This window comes from Carettochelys insculpta, chromosome 5 (assembly GCF_033958435.1).
Source record: "Carettochelys insculpta isolate YL-2023 chromosome 5, ASM3395843v1, whole genome shotgun sequence".
Lineage (NCBI taxonomy): Eukaryota > Metazoa > Chordata > Testudines > Carettochelyidae > Carettochelys > Carettochelys insculpta.
Window position 1 is genome coordinate 46,495,636 of NC_134141.1, and position 25,852 is coordinate 46,521,487.

At 47.9% G+C, this 25,852-nt stretch overlaps 1 protein-coding gene across 1 annotated transcript in view; it reads right to left on the reverse strand.

The window, feature by feature from the left end:
- Positions 1-3,633: 3,633 nt before the first annotated feature.
- FBN2 (fibrillin 2) overlaps positions 3,634-25,852 on the reverse strand; it is a 314,667-nt gene continuing 292,448 nt past the window's right edge. Inside the window, exons 62-65 of the mRNA XM_074995040.1 lie at positions 22,510-22,629; positions 13,210-13,441; positions 11,952-12,123; positions 3,634-5,481 (exon numbers count right to left, since the gene is read on the reverse strand). Coding sequence (XP_074851141.1) covers positions 5,107-5,481; positions 11,952-12,123; positions 13,210-13,441; positions 22,510-22,629 — 899 coding nt within the window. The 3' untranslated portion in view covers positions 3,634-5,106. The remainder of the gene's footprint in view (positions 5,482-11,951; positions 12,124-13,209; positions 13,442-22,509; positions 22,630-25,852) is intronic.

Consider the following 25,852-nt stretch of genomic DNA (forward strand, 5'->3'; position numbering starts at 1 on the left):
CTTGATATGGAGGTAGAGAACATCCCCCAGGGCATGGGGAAGGGTTTGGGGGATAGGGGTCCTCCAGTGTGCACACTGTGGCCACGAGCCAGGCCCCAAGGTTCCTGAGGGAAGCTGCAGGAAGGCCTGGGGCAAGTAGGGGGGCTAGGCCTTAAAGGGCATTGAGTGGGGCAGAAGCAGCTGGGGGGGGGGGGGGCAGCTCCATGAGAGCCTTGCACATTGTGCAGAATATCCCTACAATCTCCCCCCATGTGTCAAGTTCAGCTGCCTCTCAGCCAGTGTATTCAGGTGCCGGAGACCAGCTGTGTAGGCTGTGGTCTCCTCACTTGGTCCTGGTGTCAAGGCCAAGTGGCCATGCTGCTGCAGATGTTGGGGCTGGTCTTGGCTGGCAGGCCCCAGGCTCCTCATCCGGCTCTCCTGGCCCTTGGGTGGAGCTGATATAGGCTTGCTTGCGGGGTGGGGAGGGGGTTGGTGTTAGAACAACATCCTGGCCCTGGGGGCTATGCCCCTGCTTTCCATGGGCAGCGCCGCCAAAAACCCCCCCCCCCCGCCAGACCCAAGGGTGGCTGTACCCCAGGAATGCCCCTGGAGCAGCGTCCCCTGGTCCCAGCATGCTGGCCCATGTGGCACATCATCTTGGTGATGGTGCTGCCTGTGGTGGGCCTCCCCTGGGACCAAGCTAGCAGACGGGGAGATGCTGTCAGACATCGGGGAGAACAGGTGGGCTGAGCAGAGCTGTGCACCCTGTGGTCCCCGCAGGGCATGTATGAGGGGCTGTCCACAGCGAAGGGTGGCAGGTGTTACGGGCAGGCATGGCTGTGGCCCCCCCCCCCTCCAAGGGTGCATTCTGGCATGGGACAGCTAGGGTTGGGCTGTTGCATGGGGACCTGGGGGTGCGCCATGGCATGCGCTTACTGGAGGTGGCCTCAAAAAGGTCAGCTGATGTCTGGTTGGAGATGGCCTGGCTGCTGGAGATGGAGGACAGCTTGATTAAGAGGGAGCTCGCTCTGTTCCCAGATAGGACTTCAATGTGCTGGGCTCTCTGACAGGGCTCGGCTGGTCTTCGGTTGAACCTGCAACTGAAGCTGTCTCCTCCACTGGTGCAGCAGGGGGCTTCGCCGCTGTCTCAGTGGTGGTACTGGGTGGGGTGCTGGTGTCCTCCCATCAGTAGGTCCCACAGCTGCTTGAAGTAGCGACAGCTGGCTGGGCACTGCTGGACCAGCAGGAGCTGTCCAGGCCCTCATGTAGCACTGCCAGTGGTCTTTAATCTTACAGTGGAACTGCTGCAGGGGCCTGGGAAGGGTGGCCTTGGTCAGCCAGGCCATCTGCAAGGCGCACAAAGGCAGGGGTGTTCCTATTGTGCCCCATGGTGTCCTGCAGTACTTCATCCCTCCAGTGCCCCAGGAGGTCCTGGAACTCTGGCTCTGTCCATGATGGTGCCCTCCATTTTTGTGGCCTGGTTGGGTTCCTGCCTGCCCTCAGCCAGCTCCTAGGGAGGCGGGGTGGGGGTGGGGAGGTGTCTGCCTGCTTAGCAATCACTGCAGGGGGTGCTGAGCAGTCTGGGTGTGGCAGCCCAGCCCATGCTGCCTGTGGCCACACGCTCAGCTTCCCCGCCCCATCCCGGGTCCTTGCAGCTTTAAAACCAGCTGGAGCCATAGAACGCTGCTGGAGCTGTCTGAAGTGTCTCTGCACTCCAACTGGCTGCGGCCACGGCTGACTTCTCTTTTGAAAGAAGGGGTCGGGGAGCACCTGCACATGCTTTCTGCTGGATGAAAGTGGTCTCCCTGATGGGGGAGCGGAGGACAAAATCCAGAAGCGGTGTGGCATGTTCTTCTGGGAGCATGTCTGTAATACGCAGACACTCCACCGATCTGCTGGAAGTGTAGACATGGCCAATGTGGGACTAACCGTAGAACTTTGCGCCTTTATACTAGCGTACTTTCAGCTTGTATATACCAAAATGGCACTAGTCTGGCTAATGCTGCTAAGTGTCTTCATTATCCATTGAAGTCACTTGCACAGGTGAACCGGGGCAGGGCACATGCATGCTCCCAAACCCCACCCCCACAACCCCTCTTGCTGTGAACGCCACGCTTCTGCCACGGAGTATGGTGGCAGTCCAGCCCCCTCCTGTGCAGCAGCATAAACCAGAAGTGGTACTCTGAGGCTGCACCCCTCTGGGAGAGGGCAAGAACTGGAAACTGTGGCACTTCTACAAATATGGGTAGGAGGGGCACGTTTTTGTGTGTGTGTGTGGGGGGGGGTGGGTAAGGGCACTTGCCCTCTGTACTTGCACCACCCCCCCCCCGCCCCGACACCCAGCGCGCGCACACTGGTCACCTCTCATCATTCGTACTTCAGGGAGTGGAAAAAACTGAACTACAGGGTTTAAGCTCCTACCTGCAGGGTGAAGCTGCCTGGAAGAGCTCTGTGAGGCCACACCTGAGGCTATATGGATGCTGCAGGGGGGAAAAAAGGTGTTAACTGGGGTTTAAAAATGGCAGCCAAGTCCTGGCAGCTCAGCTTTTCATTCTCGGTAGTAATTGAACGACGAAGCTAAAAGCCACTCTGCAGTCTTACCTGCAATTTCTTCAACCCAGTTGAGAACAGACTTTTTTTTCTGCCATGTAACTAGACCCTTGTGGCTAGGTACAGTTCCGTTTAATCCACTTTGAAGTTAATATGCAAAAAAAAAAAAAAAAAAAAGAGCTAAATGCACACCCATCCTGTTTCAGTAGAGCATCTTCACCTAGATGAGAGCTGCAACTTGCCCATGGTAAAAATGCAACCCCGTAGCAGACTCCAGTTTTCCTGATGGGCTGTGCACTGGTTTGGCCTATGTTGCTGTTTCCCCGCCATACTTGCTATTTGTTACCATTGCGAGAACATTAAAAAAAAAAAGGCATATTATCTGAAGCACCCAGATTCACCTAGCATGCACCTCCTGTGTGCAAAATCTGGAATAAATTTTTTTGGAACTGTTTTGTCTTCATTGCAGGGGGCTCTGGGCAGGATTCATGCAAGAACTCAAGTGTTAAAATTAGGATGCTAGCAGCTAGGTGCCTAGAAAACCAGAGGGATTTAGAAAGCTTTGAGTTATGCACTCAGCTTCCTATATAGTGAGTAAGAGAGGACACTAGTCAGCTCCCACCCAAGGGAGCCAGCGTGAGATGGCTTCTAGGCCTGACCTTAAAAAAGGGTGTTGCTCAGGCACACAAGGCTCTCATGACTCAAGCCATCTGGTTCAAGGACACTGCATTTAATAATGAATTCTGCACTTCATTGTTTAAAAATTGAGGTTGCAGTGGTCAAATACAGAGTTTATAGGTAAAGACTGTAAGTTGGTGTGAGGTTTCACTAAGGTTATACCCCTTGCATAGCAGGGTAATGGAAAACAGACTTTGGATCTATGTTTTTCTAATATTGTGATTAAATTTAATTCAGGCTTGGACCAGAACAGCCTATTTCCTCAGCGTCCTTTGAAGAACCTAGTTAATATCCAGCCAGGGGAAGAATGCACCTACATTGACTTGTTTCCACCCTCCATTAGTGAAACCATCCTACTTTACTCTGCAGTCCGGCAAGTACTCTCTTCAATATAAATATACAATTCAAGACACATACCCCAAAATAAGCTTTATTGAAAGAAAAGTTTCATACTGGTATAGACTTACAAATAATACAAAAAAATTCTCAAGCATTTGGTTTAAAATTTAGAATGGTTCTCTTCCCCAAAACCCAGCACTGAGTGTAACTTGTAACTAATCTTTGGTCAGCACAGCTATAAGATTGTAATAAACCTGGAGTCGGCATGTGCTTTGGCTGTTTCACATAATACGGTTCTGTTACATGACGAGTTACAGGCACCAGCTGTTAGAAAAAGCACCATGGAGACATACACGTAACACAGAATGGTACAACATTTTACAAAATTGCTAAAGAAAACTAAATGTCATGTACAAACATATTTCTTACAAAATAGGCTAGGATAAAATGAGGCATATGGTGTATAACTACAGTATTAATGAAAGTTCTAAAAAAATGTCAAATACATTTTCTTGGTTTGCACTGCATAATTAGTTTGCACATATGGCAGTCCTGAAACAGCTCAATCCTAGTCAATACATCATTAATCCAAGCCAGCACCAGAGTGAAACATCAAGTGTTCCCTTCAAAGGAAAGACTTTTTTTCTTCAGCTGCCTACAGTAATGCAAGTATGTAGAGCACCTTTTGTGAGAATGAGGTTTTATGGTAGCACATGTGGTACCTTGAGGTTATCAGAAGGAAATACAGTACAGGTTGGCCTGCAATGCTAATGGTATTACAAGCAGTCAAGGTATTTTGCTACAGTGGTTGTGCCTCAGCTTCCATTATTTCATGTAGATGATGCAGAATATAGTCCTAGTGACCTGCAGTGAAGTATTATTTTTACAGAGACTAATATTGTAATTTTGGTCATTTAAGCTTTTTTTTTTTTTCCTGAGGAACACTTTTAAATGATGGTATCAGAGCTGAAAGAGCACTGGTAACAGCATGGAAATGTTTTTAAAAAGGTATTTGGACAACTAGCACAAAAACAAAAGGAAACCTTTTTAAAAAGCTATGGGATTTTTTTTTAAAGAAAGTACCTCTAAAATAGCTCAAATTTATAAATCTAAAGAAAAACAAATGTTTCCCTTTTGTTTACATAGTTTCTAATTTCTCCATATATTACTGCATTAAAATAAATAAACATCTATATTTTTAATTAGCACCTATAGCAAAATACCCTAAGTGTTACAGACTGCTAACAGGAAAATCTTGTTCACATTTTTGTGCCATGTAGTGCCATATGTTGACCTCTTGAACTTAATTTTAATATATTTTAAACTGAGGTTATATAAAGGATACAGTAACCACGGTTGACCTTGTAATCAAAACTTTTGACCATGGCAGAGTCAGTCATTCCTCCTGCAAGGGTCATTCTGCAGTTTTGGCAGGATGGAAAGATACAGAGGTCTTTTGTTCCTTTTAAAGTCATTGAAGCTTCTGAAAAGTAGACATGCTCAGGTGGATAAATAGATGAACAGAAGTGATTCAAGAACTGGGTTAAGTGTAGAAGGTGGCTAATACAGTTCAATCAACAGTCTCATTCTGAGCACTTCTCCAATCTCTCCCAGGAGGTAGTTGTCCTCATTGCTATCTTCCAGTTTCTTTAGCTCCTTCTTCTTGTACAGAGGAATGCTAGTGATTTCCAGTGTGTAAGTGCCAGGCACTGATTTTTTCTTAGCTGTGTGCAGGTAACTAAGTCCGTCCCTCTGATGGATTTGAAAGATGCCATAGTCATTGCCATGGGAGATGACATAGCGGATGTGGTTTGTAAGGGGCTGGATGGCTGGCATGAGTTCTAGAATGTGTTCTTTGTTACCAAGCCCAGAGATGTTCAACCTTATCCTCAAAGGAGAGTCAATGTCTAAGCTTTCCAAGCTAATCTGCTCAATCTGAAGTGAAAGATGAGGAAAATATAGTTAGAAAGAGACTATTATTCCTAAAGCAAGGCATGTTAATGAGTTTGATTAATAACAGTTTAATTCCTTTCTCAGAAACTGTAGCTGTAAATGAATCCATTTATAAATCCTTTCCAGCTGGGAGAACTACTCCATTCCACATAACACATGCTGTAAATCTTTAAGGTTTCTTACTTGGAGCTCTAATTTTAACTATTCCGTAAAAGCCAAGTCCACAGAAGATTCAGGTATCAGCCTTGCCTCAGAGTTTACGTAATGTCATGCGTGTGTAAAATAAATAAATAAAATAAAATAAAATAAAAGTCATGTTGGGTGAGGGGGAAGGGACGATCCTTGTTTATTCTGCCAAAAAGAAACAGGAGATCTTCTACTTTCCAACCTGTTCTGAATACTTGATTATACTTCACAAAAGATTATGGAAACAGAATGGAACCCTGAACCACTATACGGGAAGTTCTGTATGAAGGCTTCATTGAAAGCCTATATCTTGGCATCATGAGAAACTATGTTCAGCAGCTGACAGTGAGAAGAGCAGTGGAAAAAAACCCCATCACTGTGCTCCTGGTAAACAGATTTTCCAGCCCGCCTGCCCTGGGGAGGAGGGAGATTTTGCTTTCATGTAACACAAATGGACAAATGCTCTAGGCATGAATAATTCCAATGTGTTTGATGTGAATACGTATTTGGGGGAGGGGAAAGATAATCTAACATCTTGGGTGCGTCTACACTAGCCGGCTACTTCGAAGTAGCCAGCACGACATCGAAATAGCACCCGTCACGTCTACATGGGCCATGTGCTATTTCGACGTTAGGCAGCGAGATGTTGAAGTTGCTATTCCCATCCGAAGACAGGAATAGTGCCCTACTTCAACGTTGAAGTAGGGTGTGTGTAGCCAATCCGCGTCCTGCTACTTCGAAATAGCGGGGTCCTCCATGGTGGCCATCAGCTGAGGGGTTGAGACGCTCTGTCCAGCCCCTGCAGGGCTCTATGGTCCCCACGTACAGCAGCCTTTAAAGCACCACAGACCCAGATTTCCTGTGGCAGGAAGTTGAGAGCATGCAGGCAGCAGCACATGCACATGCTAGCCTTGCACAGCCTCTACAGACCCCGACGCCCTCTAACCAGCACCATAGCATCGAGCCAGCCCTGAGTGCCCCCAGGGCTCCCCTCCTGAGGGGACCCAGGCACCCCCATCAGCCAAGCGGGGGCGGGGGGCAAAAAGAGGTGGGGCACCTCCTGGTCAGAGGCCGAGCTCGGAGACCTGCTGGGGCTCTGGGGGCAAGGAGGAGGTGCTTCACATGATAGGGAGCAAGCAGCAGAATGCAGAAGCGTTTGCCCGACTGACAGAGGGCCTGGCCGCCCAGGGTCACCCTGCCTGCACTCCAGATCACGTCCAGAGTAAGGTGAAGGAGTTGCAGCAGGGATACGCCCAGGCCGGCCGCCCCTGCTGCTTGCCCCTATTACAGGGAGCTCAGGGCCATCCTGGGCCCCCGGGACACCTCCCCCCCGCCCCGGCCACCCTTGACACCACGGCCAACAAGCCCCAGCAGGCCTCGGAGCTGGAGTCTGGCCCGGAGGCCAGCCCTGCACCCCGGGGCCCACCCGAGGAGCCCCCCCGGCTCAGGACTGCAGAGGAGGGGGTCCAGCGGGGGGTGGGGGGGGGAGAGTGTTCCTCATCGCCCTCCCCTCCCGGAGCACCAACCAGGCGTCCACCCACTGGGCTTCCCCCAACCCCGGCAATGGCTGGTCAGGTACGTACCCCACAGAGCACACACAGCCATGGGCCACAGGGCGGGGGGCACCAGACACGACTGGGAGCCTCACACACCCCCAGCAGACCCCATCCCACAAATGCCCAGCCACAGTATGGTCCCAGGACGGCGGCACGGCCATCAGCACCCGTCCCCATGGACAGCACTCAGCCTTAACCCCGGGGGCGGGGGCAATGCCATGGCAACAGGGACAGCAAACCCACTGACGGGGATGGAGACCCAGCACCCAAGGGGGAGGGCACGGGGGGGGAGACGGGCCCTGTACTAACAGCCTTCCACTCCCTCTCTCCAGCTGCAGCATCCGTCGTCCCAGACAGCCCACCAGAGGTCAGCCACCGCTAGCACCTGGAGACACCCCCAAGGGCAGCGGGATGGTCCCACCACCGCTGGACTCTGGAGATGGCCCCTGTGGACCTGCCCCCCAGCTCCTGAAAGCTCTCCGGCAGCAGACGGAGGTGGCGGAGAGAGACTCCGCTTTGACCAGGAGGAGTCCACCCAGTGGTGGGCGGCATGGGAGGACTTTATGGGGGTCTTTCGGGACATAGCCAGGTCGATCTGAGAGGCCGTCGCCCAGCTCCCGCCCTCCCTGCTGCTCCACCCGCCTCGCCAACTGCAAGCTCCACAGAGCCCACTGAGGCTGAAGACTGGCTTGTGGAGGCGTCCCGGCCGTACTTGCTGGTCCTCTCAGCCCCCAGCTGGCCACTCCGGGAACCACAGACATGGGGGCGGGGGGGTTTGCGAGCCATACCCGCCGGGGGTCACACTCCTCTACCCCCACCCTGGACTGATTGGCCAACGGCCAAGCCGTCCGCTGGGCCCCCATGTATATAGTTGTCCCCCTTTTCGTATATTGGTTGCAGTTTCTGTTGTTAACAAAACAAGTTATCAGGTTTCAGAGAAAAAAAGTTTTATTTTCCAAAAAGCTGGAGGCGTGTGCTTGTTGGTGGGGGAGTGGCGTGTGGGTGTTGGGGGCGGTGGCGGGGGGGTCTTCTGGGGAAGGCCAGGGTCTCCCTGATTGAAGTGGGCCCACAGGGTTTCACGGACCTGTACCCCATCATGGTGGGCCTGGCGACTAGTGGAAGCCCATGCCAGCGTTGACTGCCCACCCCTGGATGAAAGCCTCCCCCTTGCTCTCAACAATGTTGTGGAGCATGCAGCACGTGCCCACAAGCTGGGGGGATGTTTTGGAGGCTGACGTCCAGTCGGGCAAGGAGGCACCGCCAGTGGCCCTTCAGATGGCCGAATGTCCTCTCCACCACGCGAGCACTGAACCGCTCCTGGCTGGAATTGAGGTGGCTAGTGTATGGGCACATGAGCCAGGGCTGGAGGGGGTAGGCCGCGTCTGCCATGAGGCAGAGGGGCACAGTGGCGTCCCCCAGAGGGATCCCCCTCTGGGGGATGCAGGTCCCCGCCTCCAGCCAGTGGCACAGGCCCAAGTTCCTACAAACACGGGCATCGTGTGTGCAGCCAGGCCAGCCCACATACACGTACTGGAACCGGCCCCAACTGTCCACCATGGCATACAGGACCACGGAGTGATAGCCCTGCGGTTTATGTATCTTCCTCCACTGTGATCCAGGGCGCGGATGGGGATGTGGGTCCCATCCAGGGCCCCGAAGCAGTTCAGGAACCCCATGGAGGCAAATTTGGCAACAGCTACATCCAGGTCCCCGAGTCAAACAACCTTCTGGAGCAACATGGTGTTAAGTGCACGGACTACCTGTGGGGAGGGAACACAGGTGCCTGTGAGGCTGTACAGGGTGCCTCAGGGCCTTCCCCCAGGCCCCCCTCCCGGGCACCTCCCCGGGTACCCTACCCGCCCAGCCCCTCTCTCCCCAACACCACACCTGGTCCCTTCCTCCCTCCCCAGCCCATACCCGGCCCCCACCCTCCAGTGGGTGTGTGCCCAGGCCTCCTTACCTCCATGACGATGGCGCCGACCGTGGCTTTTCTCACTCCAAACTGGTGTCCCACGGAGCAATAGCTGTCTGGAGTGGCCAACTTCCAGATGGCTATTGTGACCCTCCTCTCGACAGGTAGGGCACGCCGCATCCAGGTGTCATGGTGCCTCAGTGCTGGGGTGAGCCACTGGCAGAGCTTGAGAAAGGTCTGCCAGTGCATGCGGAAGTTCCAGAGCCACATATCGTCGTCCCACTCCCACGACAAGCTGCTCCCACCACTTGGAGCTGGTGGGGTAGCTCTGGGGAGGGAGCAGCTGGTGAGGGAGCCCAGTGGTCAGGGGTATCCCCGTCTGCCTCCGGGGAGGGCTCCTGTGGCAGGAACCACTGGGCGGCCTCCTGGGCAGCACCCAGCAGGGCGCTTGCCCCCTGCATGACTACCTGGAGGGCTCCTCCTGCTGCTGGGTGTCCATATTTGCTGTGACTTGGTCTGCGAGAGAGTGGCTATTGCTCTGCAGACCTTGTGCTGTGCAGGCTGGATGTGTCTGGGAGGGGCTCTTTTAAGGAGCAGCTTGCTGTTGCCCCGGAAGGGCTAATCTAGCCTGTGACCCAGTCCGCGGGCTTTCCTGGCCCCTTATTTCGAAAGAGGGTGCTTGTCTGTGCGGATGCTCCGCATTTCCTTGGGGGGCGGCTCCTTTCGAAGTTCCCTGTCACTACTTCGACGTTGAACATCGACGGCACCAGCCCTGGAGAACACGCAGACATGCATCGAAGTAACCTATTTTGATATTCTTACTTCGAAATAGGCTACTTCGACTTAGTGTGCTAGTGTAGACGTAGCCCTTGTGTTATAACAAAAGGCAGGGTTCTATAGTTTAAACTGGGCTTCATTTAATGAAAGAGATACAAGGCGGCTGTGACTTCTCAGAGATGTTGTTCCCTTACTTCTCGCTCTTTGCTAGCTCTCTACCTCCCAGGAAATGACTGAGGTACCCACTGTTCTCTCTCTGCTGCACAACAGAACTTTAACAATGAAAGTCCTGTGGCAGTGATGGGAATAGGGTGCCTTCAAGAAGGATCAGAGTCTATCACAGTTCATACTATTGTGCACTGTCGTTTGAACCTGTGGTTAAGTAAAACAGACTCAGGATGGCTGCAGATGCTGTGACAAGTTAATTGAACCTCAGCCATACTGCTATCCAACAGGACCCAGATAATCTCAATTTATACTTTATTTTAAATAAAGTGTATCTGTTTGCTATATGGCTTACTGCCATGGAAGAGCTATAGCAATCTCAGTATTGTCATGAGACTAGGAGACAGAAGAGAAATGAATGCTGCATGGAAGAATTTTTCTACTTTCTTTGGAAGGTGCTCTTATACTCACTTTACTGAATGGGACATAAATAACTGGATAGCTTGGTAACAAGAAGACTGTCATGACACTGTGAGCTATATAAAATAAAGACCAGATGAACAAACTAGATAGGAGGGAAGTAACGACCTAGGTGTACCACAGGGACATCTGGTAACTGTACATCTTCATCTGAAGTATCAAGCCTAAGAAAAATCTTTTTTCTTACAATTGCTAATACAGTTAGCTAAGCCCCCCTATCCTCTGCTCCCACTATAAATGAGAAAATTTACTATGTCACACTCCCCTTTTTGCCCCTATTTCATGGGTCTCCTTAGCAACATGCTTTATCTGAAACTGCAGAAAAGGCTCTCCTCTTTCCTGAAATATTTAGGTAAAATGCGGCTTTTTTTTTTCAACCTCTTGTGAGGCAGGAAGAGCAGAACTAATAGGCTCTTTGGAAACTGTCATCAAAGCCAATCCATGGATCAAGCTTTGAACAATGCTACAGAATGCGGTGAACTCAGCCCTTCTCTCCAGAAGTGGAAGAAGTCCAGTTCTATGCTACCCTCAATCTTTTGTGTGCCAGAGAGTGGAACTGCTAATTCCTCTCATGGGGTGGTGGTCTGGTTACTCACTACCGCCATATATAAATCTAGCAGTAAAAATGTCATCTTCTGTAATGTTTTTCATCTTCAGTCAGAGCCCTTGTAAAACTGTGAGAAGATTTATAACTCGTGTGTTCTTTTTTAAAAATACCCAAATCAATAGTTTCTCATAACTACAGCTTTCAGCAGTTGGATTACCACCATAAAAACAACATCCTGTAATGCAGATAACCACTCACTTGCTGCATAATGCTGTAAGGGTAGGGGAAACATTGAGCACACAGTGCTATGGCAGTGTATATGTCTCAGACTGGCTCTACGTAAACTAATAGGTGTGTTTTTACCCCAATGCTACCTCAATAAAAACTGACTACAACAAGAGGAACATGGCCAAAATACATTCCATGGTGGGAGTCAACCATTGAACTGCTCCTGTCTTTTCCCTTTCCATTTGCCAAAGATACACTAGCACACAAGGAAGCTGGGAAGTCTTAAGCCTGATCAAAAAATTGGTTCTCTGGTGTTGGCAGTTACATCCCAATATGAGTGATTTACCCTTAAACACATGAAAATTGCTTAGGTTTAGAAGCTAATCATTCTTTTGTAAAAACTTAATGGTCACGTAAATTTGCACCATTGTGACTACAGAAGGCTGCACAGCAGTCATATGGAACTTCAAAAAAAAACCTCTGGTGATAGAACTTCACTCTCCCTTGTGTCAGCTGTGTAATGATTTGAGATAGCACTGGGTAGTTCTGATGCCAGGACAGTGAGTACACCTATTAACTAGTTCATTATGTATTCACTCACCTCGGCTTGCTCCGTTTCATTCACACTTCTTTTCCTCCTGCGGTTCTTCTTGGCATAGCCATTGATTTTGCATTCATAACATGCTTCAGGAGACAAAGCATTTTCTTCATCTACATCTCCACCCAGAGGAAGGTATTGGCCTCTGTTGAAGCCCAACCCTGAGACACAATGGCTGTTGAATAGGGATGATAATGTGAGTGACCCATTTCTCAAAATGTTCATAAACGAATAATATTTTTTCTTTTCATTTTAGTTTTAGGTCTTCCTTATTTAGCACAAGCTAAGCCACATAACCCTGGACATTGTTACCCAGTATCTCCATTTCTCCCAAGGATGTGTGCAGAATAATATTTTGTCTTGTATAATGTAACATGAAAAACAAAGGATCTGTTACCAGGGACCATAATATACTTACACATTTTCAACACACAGAACAGTGACACATTACAAAGGATATATCTCCAACAGGACCTTTGGCATCCAAAGTACATGTTCCAACTAAAGCCAATCGGCTATTGTATTCATTTTGAATTATTATTCTCTTTTTTTTTTCCTGTTTTGTATTGGTTGGATCAGTGAAATGCCTTACGAACAGCTGTATAACTGTCACATCATAGGAAAGGTACAGTTAGATGAGGAATATCACTGGACCATTTGGGAAAGTGTTCCAAATACATAATGTATTGCAACCAAAAGGGTAATCTCGGCTATTCTGTAATTTGCTCATATGCTAGATGTAAAATGATTCCCCAGCTCAGCAGGAGGCCACCTAGCATTGTTCAGTGCTTCAGCACATGTGGCCTGCTCTATGACCCTACACAAAAGGTCAGTCCACTAGATCTGCATGGTTCTAAACTCTCTGACCTTGCTTTATCCCCTGCCTTAGCCCCCCAAATCCAAACTCTTCTATGGAAATTGCTACACGGCTGCATGGACTGTAGCATGGAGAGGTGTTGGAGCCCCTGTGGCTCCTGCACTAATTCTGTTGCCAAATGAGTTTTCTACAGCGTGTGCTTTTTAGGGCGACCACTTATTACAAGGGGTTATACGATTGTAACCCAGAAGCACTAAGACTACTGATAAGGGAAAGTCTACTCGTTCGCTTTAGCTGAGAGCCAGTTATCTTTTAGCTCATGCAGGAGAGACACATGGCTTTAGTCAATCCCACCTGCCAGTGATGGAACCAGGTTCCATTGGCTTTTCACAATTATAAGTATTGGGGACAGAAAGTGTTTGTGTGAGGGAGAAAGAGACTCACCCTTGTCCAACTCTGTAGTATCCGGGAGGGCAGCCGCAGAGATAACCACCTTCTGTGTTGGAACAGCCATAATTGCAGGGGTTTTTAGTGGAGGAACATTCATTCACATCATGGCATGCACTAGAGAACTGGTCATAAGAAAATCCAGATGGACAAGTGCACTTGTAACTTCCGAGTGTGTTGTAACAGGAAGCAGTACCACACGCATTAGGGTTGGTACATTCATTTTCATCTAATAAGTAAAATAAAACATTGTTTACCCAGATGAGAAGATACCATCTTGCTTGACTCCCACCTACCAGCTTATTATTTCTACTGAGGGAAAATATTTATTGCAAGAATTTCTAACACCACACACAAAGCCTGGGCATTTGCCAAATGTAGTCCTCAACTTACAACTGCCTGCCTGCCCCTAGTGCAAGTTGTAAGACTTCCCTCTCCCACACCATTCAACTCAACCCCACCTTGGCCATTCACATTGAAATTGCTACACCCCGGTGCCTCTAGTCCATTGTTCTGTCTGTGAGGCTGTGGCCACACTAGCCCCGCCTTTCAGAGGGGCTATGGTAATGTGGCACTTTGGGATATGCTAATGAGGCGCTACCATGAATATGCAGCACCTCATTAGCATAACAGCAGCTGCACGTGCTTTGAAACTGCCAGCTTCAAAACACAGGCTGCCCATGTAGCCAGGGGCCTTTTGAAACAGACCCGAGTTTGAAAGCCCCTTCTTCCCAAAACCAGATGATAATAAGGGGCTTTTGAAATCATGGGGTCATTTCGAAAGGCCTCCTGGCTACATGGGTGGCTGCATTTTGAAACCAGCAGTTTCGAAGCATGCACGGCTGCCATTATGCTAATGAGGCACTGCATTTTCATGGCAGCACCTCATTAGCATATCCTGATATGTCACATTACTGTAGCACCTCTGAAAGGAGGGGCTAGTGTGGCCACAGCCTGACAGTGGCCAGGTGTCAAATGCTACAGAGCTCTGGAACTACGTATTTTCAAAGTAGGAAACGCAAATGTCCAGTGAGATGTTTTCAATCAGTTCAGGCTAAGGCTCCATGCTGCCTTTTTTCCCCCTCCTATTCCCACTAACATCATCCCTTAGTATACTGTTAGGTGAGGATTAATTTGTAATGGAGAAGACTTTTTCGTGGGTTATCTTACCCTCTTAAAGAAAAGCCATTTGATGAACACAAGAAACAGTCATGTAGCACTAACAAAATACTTTGATGAGCTTTTGTGGGATAGATCCACTTCTTCAGATCTACAGCCTTACCAGAATAGACTCAATAGATAAAGCACAGAGGTCCAAAAATTATTATCAAGGTTGACAAATCAGAAAACCATCTGAGGTCATGAAAATACTCAGTGCTGCACAGTAATACTATTGCAGGGCCCAGGTGATCTTATATATTTTTATTCTGGAGGAGGAAGGGTGTGGGGGTTTTAGAATTCTTTTTTTTAAAGAGAAGAAATGAGATTCTCATAAACACAGTATGAATGGTTATTGTTTAGGCATCTCATCCTCTGTCTTCCAATTTATTTTGACAGGCTATAAGTAAACCCTTCTGTAAAAAGACCACACCCTGGGGGATAATCAACTAAGTTGTCTGTAGTTGAATTTTATGGCAAATGGGTGGCTCTTGTTCAGAAGAGGCTGCTTGATTTCTTATGGGTCACTAAGGCTGCGTCTACACGGGAACCCACTATTGAAAGAGCAAAATCAAAAGCCAGCAATCAATATACTGGCTTTTGAAAGAACACGACCACACGGCAAAGGCGGATCGCAGTTCCAACCCACTCTTTCGAAGACCCCATCCGATTATTTTGAAAGAATGTGTCCTCACATGTACGAGTGCTCTTTCGCAAGAAGGTAGGTGGAGATACCACACGGGCAGGTCACCTGGCCACCAACCTCTTCTGGGGCCCGCAGCCAGCCGCTGCCTTCAAGGGCCCCCCTCCAGTTCTCCTGCCCTGCACTAGTTGAAGCTTGCCGGGCTGCCAGGAGCAATGAGGGACCCTAGCGCAGCAGCACCATGGCTGACAACACCCTGCTCTTCGCACTGGTTGCGGACAGCATGGGCACTGTTGCCCACATCATCTGCACGGTCACTGCAGCTGCCCCACTCCTCTGTGGGAGACAGAGCAGCTCCCCTGAGGACATGGAGTCCACAGAGCCTGCCCCCTGGCACCTGTGGAGCTACCCTAGCAGCATGAACTGGTGGGGGTGACTGGTTCTGGGGCAATGGGATGATGCCACCTGGCTGTGGCACTTTCGCATGAGCTGGGACACCTTCCAGGAGCTGTGTCACTGAGTGGTACCCGGACCATGTGGCCTGCGCTCCCCCTCAAGAAGCGAGTTGCAATTGCGGTAAGGAAACTGGCTACTCCAGACTCTTACTACTCAGCGGGCCAACAGTTCGGGGTGGGCAAGGCCACTGTCGGATCTGTGCTCATGGAGGTAAGCTGGGCCCAGGGCACACACTCACCACAGGAAGGGGGCCCATGGACACAGGGACCCCTCGGGAGTTGCCAGCTGGGGGTGGGGGGTGTCGCTGGTTGGGAACACCCTGCCCTTATGAAAGCGCATGGCCTCCCTCCCAGGCAGGTTGTCCATGCCCTGATGTAGGGTGCCAGAAGAGTTTGTAATGGTCTCATGAGAGCAGTCCGACCCCTCTGTGAACCCTTAGAGGAATCCTATACAGAAGCATGCTGCCAATACTTCAAGGCTACATGCTGCAAAACAACTCATCCTGCCCCACAACACCTGCGAAACAAGGCTTGCTTGCCAAGACTTCAAGGCTACGCTGGCAGTAGGCCACAAGAGGTAGTGATAAGGAATGCATAGGCAATTTTAGGCAATCTTATGTTAATGAGCTCAGCCTTATCAGCTAGTGTTAGGAGGCCTGTTACAGAGCCTCTCCCCGAGCGAAGCTCTGGAGTGTCGGGTCTTCCCCCACAGGTGACTGCGGTGTCTCCGGGGCTCCCGCCGTGAGTGTCACGTGCTTTCAATAAACCAAATATAGCACTTGCCTTCTGGGTGCAGCCTTGTTTCTGGGGAACCCGAGCCTGGTTGGCTACACCTGAACACCATGCTCCTGCAGTGGGTCATCTGGGTTGGCGACCTGGATGCCATCGTCGAGGGTTTCTCCTCGTTTGGGTTCCCAAACTGCTTTGCTGCCCTGGACAGGATGCACATCCTCATCCTCACCCCACCACACAGCGCTGGCCGCTATATCAACCGGAAGGGCTACCACTCGGTGGTCCTTCAGGCCCTGCTGCACCAAAAAGGCCAATTTCTGGACATCTACGTGGGCTAGTTGGGGCAAACCCACGACGCTAGTGTCTTCTGCAATTCTGGCCTGTGCCAGCGTATGGAGGCCGGCACCTTCATCCCCTAGCAGGAGATGCCAGTCGGGGACACCACCATGCCTCTCTGCATAGATGTGGATGCAGCATACCCCCTACTGCCGTGGCTGATGCGGCCCTACACTGGCCAGCTCGACCCCAGCCGGGAGGCCTTCAATATCCACGTCAACCAGGCCCAGCACATTGTCGAACATGCCTTTGGATGCCTCAAGGGGTGGTGGTGGTGCCTTCTTGCCCACCTCGAGGTGGGGGTGCGCAATGTCCCACAAGTGGTGGGTGCCTACTGCATCCTCCACAACCTTGTGGAGGGAAAGGGGGATACCTATATCCAGGGTTGAGCAGCTGAGGCCACCATGGGGTTCAAGCAGCCGGCTGCTGCTGCCAGCCGCCAGGCAAACTGCGATGGTGTCCAGAGTCGGGAGGCCCTTCGTGTGAGTCACCCCAGGGCCGCGTTGACCCCCCCCCAATGCCCATCCCTCTCCCTCCCCCCATACATGCACCCGCCACCACCACTGCACCCATGCCTTCCCCTTTCCCACAGGACCATGGGACACAGGCACTGGTGCACAATAAAAAACTTTATGAGCAATAAACCATAAAAAAATGTGGTATATACGTCCAACTAATGTGGGTGGGGGGGACACCCCTGTATGTTGCGAGGCAAGGGGCCCGAACTTGAAGGAGGGTGGGAAGGGGGCCAGAACTGGGAGGGTCACTCGGGCAAGGGGTTTGTGGACTGAGAGCCCTGCTGGCCCCGGGATCCCCCTCCCCCGTGGGAGCGGGTGCCACAGTGGGGCTGGGATGGGGCAGGGAGCACCGGAAGGTAGGGGGCGTGGTGGGATGGTAGAGGGGACATCAGTGTGGGGTGGGGTGGAGGGTGGGCAGGGTACCCTGGGGTGGACTTTTCGGGGGGGCCCTGCGGGAGGCTCAGGGGGTTGGGTAGCTGGAGTGGGGTGCAGAGGGCCATGAGCTGGGCCACATTGCCTACGTGCTCCTGCAAAATCCCATGTATAGCATACAGGCGGGACATGAGCCGGTCCCAAGCCTCCCTCTGCCACACCAGGTTGGTCTTCTCCAGCCGGAGGCGGTGCTCCATGAGCTCTGCCTGGCGGAGGCTGGTGGGGCTCATCCCCCATGCACCGCTGCGACCTCTCGCTGCGCACCCAGTGTGTTGCTAGTGCTGGAGGTGCCTGGCCCCTCTCCAATGCCTCTGAGGGGCTCTCAGGACCACCGACGCCAAAGGACTGTGTGGGCTCTCGCTTGCTGCACCTGGAAGAGGTGATGGATAGCATGTCAGTCTTTGAGCAGGACCTCATCCTCCATTCCACCCCAGGATTCTGTCCTCCCCGCCCCCCCCGAGGTTCAGCCTCCCTCGGTCCCCCGGGGCCTGGCCATGAGGGACATGGCATCCCTGTGGCGTCAAGTGCACAGAGGGCTTCCTGCCCAGGTGGAACTAACCCCGGGTGTGGGCTGGCCTGTGGGCATCCCACTGGGCAACTGGGTGCCTGGAACTGTCTACGGGTCTGGGTGGTGCAGGCAGGTGCAGAGCATGTGTTTGGGGCTGTGTCCAGCCAGGGTGCCTGGTCCTGGGCCTCTGAGCCTTTGCCAGGTCCACTGGCAGGGGTGCCACCCCCACCCTGCCCACTGGGGTGCTGGCCCCATTGTGCACTTACTGGGGGGGACCTTGATGATCCAGGGACGCCCGGGTCCCCATGGCCCGGCTGGACGAGCGCGAGGGGACATCGATGACGAGTTCGCCCTCCTTGCTGGACTAGTCCTGGGTGGTGTCTTCCGCGCCCCGGCTTGGGCTGGCTGGGCCTGGTTCCTGTAGCTCCTCTGACTCAGGCTGGTCTGCTGAGCTGGCCCAGTCTCCCAGGATACTGTGGAGCTCCTGACAGTGGGGACAGGTGGAGGGGCCTGCCTCTGAGCACCTGGCCTTGTCCTGGACCTGGGCATAGCCCTGGCGGCGCTCCTTTACTTTGCTCCAGACTTGCTCCAGGATCTGCTCCAGGTGTCCATGGCTGGTCAGTCCCCAGGCCAGGCAGGCAAAGGCAGCGGCATTCTTCCACTTTACCCCCATCTTCTGGAGGACCTCCTCTTCTTTCCAGAGGCCCAGGAGGTCTCAGAGTTCACGGTCCATGCAGGAGGGACCCCTTTTCTTTTTTTCTGGGACGGATCCCTGGGAGCCCTCGGGGGTGGGGGTGGGCCCTGGGGCTCAGGAGACTGTTGGGCACTGGCCATGTGCCTGTCGGGGGCGGCTGAGCGGGCCTGCTGCTTGGGGCTCATGCTTTTGCAGCTTGCCTGTTCTCAGCTTCCTGCCACAGGGTTTCTGGGTCCGTGTGGCTTTAAGAGCGGCTGGACGCACGGGTCATAGAGCTCTGCTTGACGGGGCTGGGCATCTCCGCACTCGGGCTGGGTGTCATTGTGGTGGACTCCTCTTTCGAAAGAGCAGGCTGTGAAGCATCTACACATGCCTTTTTTTCCACATTGTTTTCTGATGGGTGACGCTCTTCCCATGTGGGATCAGGGTCCAGCTTTCAATGTCTGGGCTGCATTCCTTCCATTTCAAATCAAAAGAGTGCATGGCATGTGTAAACGCTCCCTTCCTTCTTTTGAAAGAGGGCCAGTCTTTTTGAAATGCCATGCATGTGTAGCGACACCCTAAATGTTCATCAAATGCATATGGAATTCAGTCTATCTACATATGTACATAGCCCAATCACTGCAGTACCAGAATGCGTCTGATGGATTATCCTTATAAAAGCCCAGGGAGGTAGGCAAACACTAGCATCCCCATTTTACAACTGAAGTACAGCATCACAAGAGTAAATGACTGACCCTCTCAACTACACATTCTAAGCCACAACCAGCAATTTCATATTAAGTGCCTTAAAACAAAAGACCATGTTTGCTCTTTCTTTAGAGAGAGGGTTCTACCGTATTAGGGGAAGCCTCTCTAACTATGACTCTGGAATCTTAGCTCAAAATTTACCCCGTATCTCTTTAGAAGGAAATTAGATCACACACACACACCCAACCATATATACATGCTACATGTGTTCATTAACGTTTTACAAATGATTCAATAAATTGCATTTGGCACAAGTTTTATTGGGTCGTTTATTGCCATGTTTAACAGACATGGAATGCTGCCAAGAAAAGCACATTGGGTAGGCTTATAACCAGGTTGCGTTCTGATATAATTAGATCTGACATTTATACGTGGAATGTCTCCTAATTGGGAAACTAAAAAGCTGTTTTTTTATAACTAAGAAAGAATTTCTTCCTGTCTGTGCAGCTGTAGTACACAAATTACCATGTAATAGAAATTAATCTTATTCACAACGAGGTGCATCACATGAAGTGATTCTTTGGGAAAATAATTTTTGAAATTGTGATGTGTAGAAATAGTCCTTCAGGTAACAGAGTGTTTTAAGCACAGTTATTAATTCCCTTCTTTGAGCCTTCGCTTCCCTCTGGTATACTCTGTATTTTGTCATTTTAAAGCATATGACTTCTTTACTATAGTTGAGTCTCATAAAGCTGGATTTTTGAGACTACTGACATAATAACTGCAATCACATCATGATAGACTCAAAATGTCCACTGTAGAGACAAACATGCTGTACAAAAAGCAGCAGCAGATCACTGGAAATGATTCAAACATTTGCACAACCTTCACACATCCTCAGGAAAGAAATCTGACCAGGTCCCTTCAGCTCCAAACATTTTGGCTGCATCTACACTAGCAAGTTCTTTTGAAAGATTTTTTGAAAGAAGGCAGGGCTCTTTTGAAAGAGCCCATGGCGCGTCTATACACAAAAAAACATTATTTTGAAAGTAAATCAAAAGAATTCAGTGCTTCTTTCAAAATCACTCTTCCTTTCCCATTTCTGGAAAAGCCCCCACTTTTGAAAGCTTTCGGAAGAAACGTGTGTAGACGTTCTACAGGGATCTTCTTTCGAAAGAAAAGTGTACATTTTCAATCCCTGGCCCATTCTTTTGAAAGAACGGGGGCTGTGCGGATGCTCTTTTTTGAAAGAGCAGATCACTCTTTTAATTCGCTCTTTTGCGTGTGGACACACTCTTTTGAAAGATGCTCTTTATGAAGAGATCTTCCAGAAGAGCTTCTTTTGAAACATCTCTGTAGTGTAGACATAGCCTTTGAGCCTAATGGGTTTCACATAAGAATAGAGTGTTCATAAATAGCTAAAGACCATAAATGCATCCGGAGAGGACAAACTGAATGAACTTTTTTAGGTTTCCCCACTTTATTAGGTTCTTCTATTCCTTTTTGGGCTACCATTTGAAAGAGAGCTCTGTGGAACTTTTGGTATCTAGAGCACTAATTTCCAGATCCTGGGAAATTCTCTTGACCTGACCATTGTTGCTACACCATTTCCTTATACTTTTCTTGTTGTTCTGATATCTGGTCTTTAAAAATTGAATTTTTTAAAATAATTTTGGTGTAATTTATATGCTCCTTTTTAATTTCTCATATCTGGAAGATGACTGTCCTTCCTACAATGTATATGCATTCTTGCAATTTAAAAAACTATTTGAAATAATTATCAATCTTCATATTCACTATTTCATGCTATTTGATATTTTTTATTTATCACCAGTATAAGATATAATCTTTTGTTATAGGTGGATACAGTCAAAAATTGAAAAACTAACAAAGCACAATCTTTTCAATATCAGCATTCCTGAGTTCCTTTTTACCCTTTAAATTAAATGCTATATGTTTTATGCATCTTTGGCTCTTTAACACATGAGTTGTGTGTGAGTGTTGGCCTGACAGCCCTGGATGCTAATATCCTGTTTTTTTATCAGAACAGATAAGAATGGGTCGTGGAATACTCTGCCAATATACTTCAAATGGCTAAAGTAATTTCCTCTTTAGTAATTCAGTCAGTTCTTAACTTCCCTAAAGGACTTTAAACATCAGCTCATTCCCTATACCACAGATAAGTGGTTTTCAACTTGGGATTCACAGACTACATGTAAGAAGGGATCCCACACCTTTATTTGAATTTTTGTTAAGAATCCACAAATGAAAAAAAGATTGCCAAACACACGGATGTCAATTATGAAAACATCCTATGGAATTGCTCAGAAAATTATATATGGTTACAAAGAGGTCTATAGAAAACTAATAGTTTTCTTTTGACATCTGGCATAATATTTTATCCTTGCTGTGGGATAGCTTTTTAAAAAAGCACATAGAAAGCTGACATTTGTGCCCATTTCTGTAAATTGCCATATTTACTGTTCATTACAAACTTTGGGATAGCTATGACTGTGATTTAGAAGTGATGTGTAATTTCAGCCCCACCCCACATTTTTCTCCCAAAAATATTCTCCCTATCTACTCATATGTGATCATGTTTCTTGCCCTTAAGAAATATGGATCACCTAATTTTTTTGTCTTTGAAAAATGTAGTGCTCTTTTTTTCCTTTCGTTAATTGTTTTACAGCATCCTGTGTTTTTGGGTGTGTGTGAATCCTTATTGTGAATCTTTGTCTTTATGTAACTGTATTTGCATTTTTCACTGCTATATATTTCAATTAAAGGGCTTGTACATTTGGGATCATGTATATCAATTAACACTAAAGCGGTAGCTAGTGCCCAGCAAGGGCATTTATATACATGCCTTCCGTGGAAATTACCTTGAATTTCTACGTCTTTACCTCCCGTTGCAAGGCAGTAACATTCAGATGGCATGATGTTAAGTATTTATACCCTTATCTTCGTAAGTCGGAGTTGGGCTACACAAGTCTAATGAAGTATAGTAGGTACCTCTGAACCTAAAAGATTATTATGGTATTTCTCAAAAAAAAAAAAAGCTGAGCATTTTGTCATTTTTATGTAACTTCTGGAATGATGTATTTTTTTTAAAAAAAAGACATTATTCTTACCAATACACTGATTCCACTGATAATGTTGAATATATCCTTGGGGACACCCACATCTGTAGCCACCCAGGATATTCTGGCAGCCATGCTGGCACCTGTGGTTTCCATCACATTCATCCACATCTGTTTAACAAAAAAAAAAAAAAGTAAAATGTGAAAGATGAAATGAACCTGCAACTGCCTACAGGAATGAGCACACCACTATACTTCAGTAACAATGATCAAAGGACTGTACTTTATTGATAAAGGATTCTTCACCCAGGCTTGATGCTGCATCAGTAATTTGTATCCTTACAAATGCTAAGAAGTTCCAATGAAGCTTTATGGAACCATTTGCTTTAGTAAGAGCTACATTTGGTGTGTTTGGTAAATATTAGATAAGTGCTGTGTGTTTCCTGGGAGGCTGTTGTTCACTATGTAACAAGATTAGGTTCTGTACAGCACAGTGTTTAAGATCTGTGACTTCAGTAACAACGCTCCTTCAGATAATTATTACATCTGTTAAGTGTAAGTCTCAAGTTATATAACTGCTACGTAAACCACCAAGGGCTTGAAAAGCATTAAATGTGCACAGAACAAACTGCAGGTTTTCAATGTCTCATGGAATCTGGGAGCTCTGTAAAATTGTTAAGCACCCACCTGATTTAGGATCCTAAATGCTTTTTTCCAAATGTGAGTCAGACACAGGGGTACTTTTTGAAAATTTTACCCTCAAGACCCTTGTGTGCATCTTGTACAAATCATAATTTTTATTGCCTATAATATGTCAAGGCAGGTTTCATTGAAAGCTTTCTTGTCTGTGTTTCAGTATGCTGTCTGAACTGAAAACAAAGCCTTTGAACATATTACTCCAGCTGGGATGTTTTGCTTTGATAGAAGGAAACCAACCAGTGAGTGAAGTGTGCAGGGATTTGACAAACTACAATGCAGACTTAAAATTAATGCACAATAATTTTAGCTTTAGAATCATTTATTATTATCAAGACTTCCTCTTGAATTGGGACCTCTCTCAACCAGTGTTTCACAAATGGTGTTCTCTGAAATCCCAGGGCCTGTGAAGTGAAACTAAGGATTCAGAGAGAAAATTCCATTACAATATCCAACTTCTCTGCAGGTCCCTGCCCTGCCACTGCTGAAACAGTAGAACTAAATTTAATTGGTTTAATGGCTGGGAGGGCAGTGGGAGGGATCTGACTGTTAAACTGTATTTAGTTCCATTATTTCAGTAGTGGCAGAGCAGGTAGCCGCACAGAGCCCTTCACTCGCCCCACTACCTGAGTGGCCACACCCTTCTGGTGGGCATAGTTTGGCTCATCCCAGCCAGCAGAACACCTCCACGCCAGCCTTCCTTCTGTGGGTGCATGTGGCCACCTGGAGTAGGCTCCACAGCCAGTGCCATAGCTGGGTTAGTCCTGGGGGACCGATTTGGGGCTGAGGCAGGTTAATCCTAGGGATGGGAGGTGGGTTTGTGGGATGGGGGGTAGAGCTTGGGGATAGGGAGTGGAGTTGGGGGCTGAGGCAGGTAAAGCTTCGAGATGGGGGCAGGTTTGGGGGCCAAGAGGGGGTAGAGCTTGGGAATGGGGTTCTGCAAAATTCTTTCATGTTCAAAAGGGTTCTGTGGCCAAATAAAATTGGGAAACACTGCTCTAAACTGTTGCAAGAGGGTTTCTTCACTTTCCATTATGGTTTCTGGAACATACCTGTCCATTTAGAATTCTAAGTTTAAAATAGAAATTTTGGGGCATACATGGCAATTTCACAAATTTGCTTTGTAAGGACTTTTTTTTTTTCTAGTCTGAAAAGTCCTTAGGAATTCCCTGGAGTATGAGAAATACAAACATGTAAAATAAACATAGAGGTGGTCTAATTTGTCTACCTATACCGTCAGGAAAGCCCAATTAAAAGTTTCCTAGGCTACGTATCAAGAAAAATGAAAGGTGGCCATAAGGGAAAGGAGAAGGCAAGAAAACCCTTCTATATGAAAGTCTCTTAATTTAAAAAAATATGCACATTCATTAAAACTTCACCTAAAAAGGTCAAGAAATTCATACTGTGTTCACTATATTTATGTTCCAGTTATTTCTCTATCTTGTAACTAGAAATGTAATTTACTTATGTGACTTCAACATTTAAGGTAGACTTGCAGTGCTTGAAACTGAAATTTTGTTTGTGGTGGTTGACATTGCAGTTTTTTAATTGGTGAAGTTTTGTGTATTTGCCATATAATTGTGTAGTATTTACACTGTAGAATCTGCAGCACTGTAAGTGGATTGTTAGCATTATATTCACTATGAAGTAAATAAAAAAAAACAATTATTTCTCTTACAGAAAAAAATGGTGAAACATTAGTTTAGAATGCCTTAACATGCATTTTATGATCATGTTTGACTCTTCCTATTCCAGGTATTTATGAACAGTCACTGGGGAAAATACTCAACTATATTCTAAAAATTGCTTATTTGATTTGTCACACGTTTCAAGCTAAAACACTAGCCCTGGGACAATGGATATTCTGTATCTGTAAGATATCAATTACACTGTGGAAATGTACTTCAAAATCCCAACTTCTCATGTAAAATAGAATGTTTCTAGATTGTAAAGATTATAATTTTTTATATGATTAACTAATGAAGTGTCACTTGCTGAGCCTGCAGAGAGCTTGAAATAAGATCCAGGGAATTTGGCATTTTTTCAAGATTACAGAGAATTCCACATTTCTGCCATGTAACTTTTCACTTTACTGCAGACATCTATTTATTTTTGTCTTGTGCTGCCCTGTTGGGATCTGGCTGCAGCTCAAACGTATCTTCTAATTTTCCTACAAAGGAACTGGATTTTATTTAGAGCTTGTCAGGAAATTATCAACTTGCCACCCCAATTGCCAATGGTGCAAAAAAGCATATTTTTGTGAATAGATACAAATAGTGGTGCAGGTCAACTGAAACTTCATTTTTTCATTTAAATCATTTAAAAAAAAACTAATTTGCTGAAATGTTTTGAAAGAGAAGAGCAAAATTTTTCCATTGAAAAATATCACAATGTGATGCTTTAACAATATCCAAACAACTTTTGTTCAAGGTGCAAAAGTGATTGAAAGTAAAATTTCCCATTAAATAGTTTCACTGTCCATGGAGCCCAAACTGGAGTCTAGCTTGCTCCTACAAGTTCTTGGGGGAAAAAAAAGGTGCAGTAAGAGAGAAGTTCCTCCCCACTTCCGTGGTGCACATGCAAGGAGGGCTTGGTAAACTGGGCTGCCTGGATTAATATGAGTAGAAAGCCAGGGAGTAAAGCTGGTTTGCCTGGGGAGCGCAACTGTGAAACTTTGCATTAAAAATATGCAAAAGAC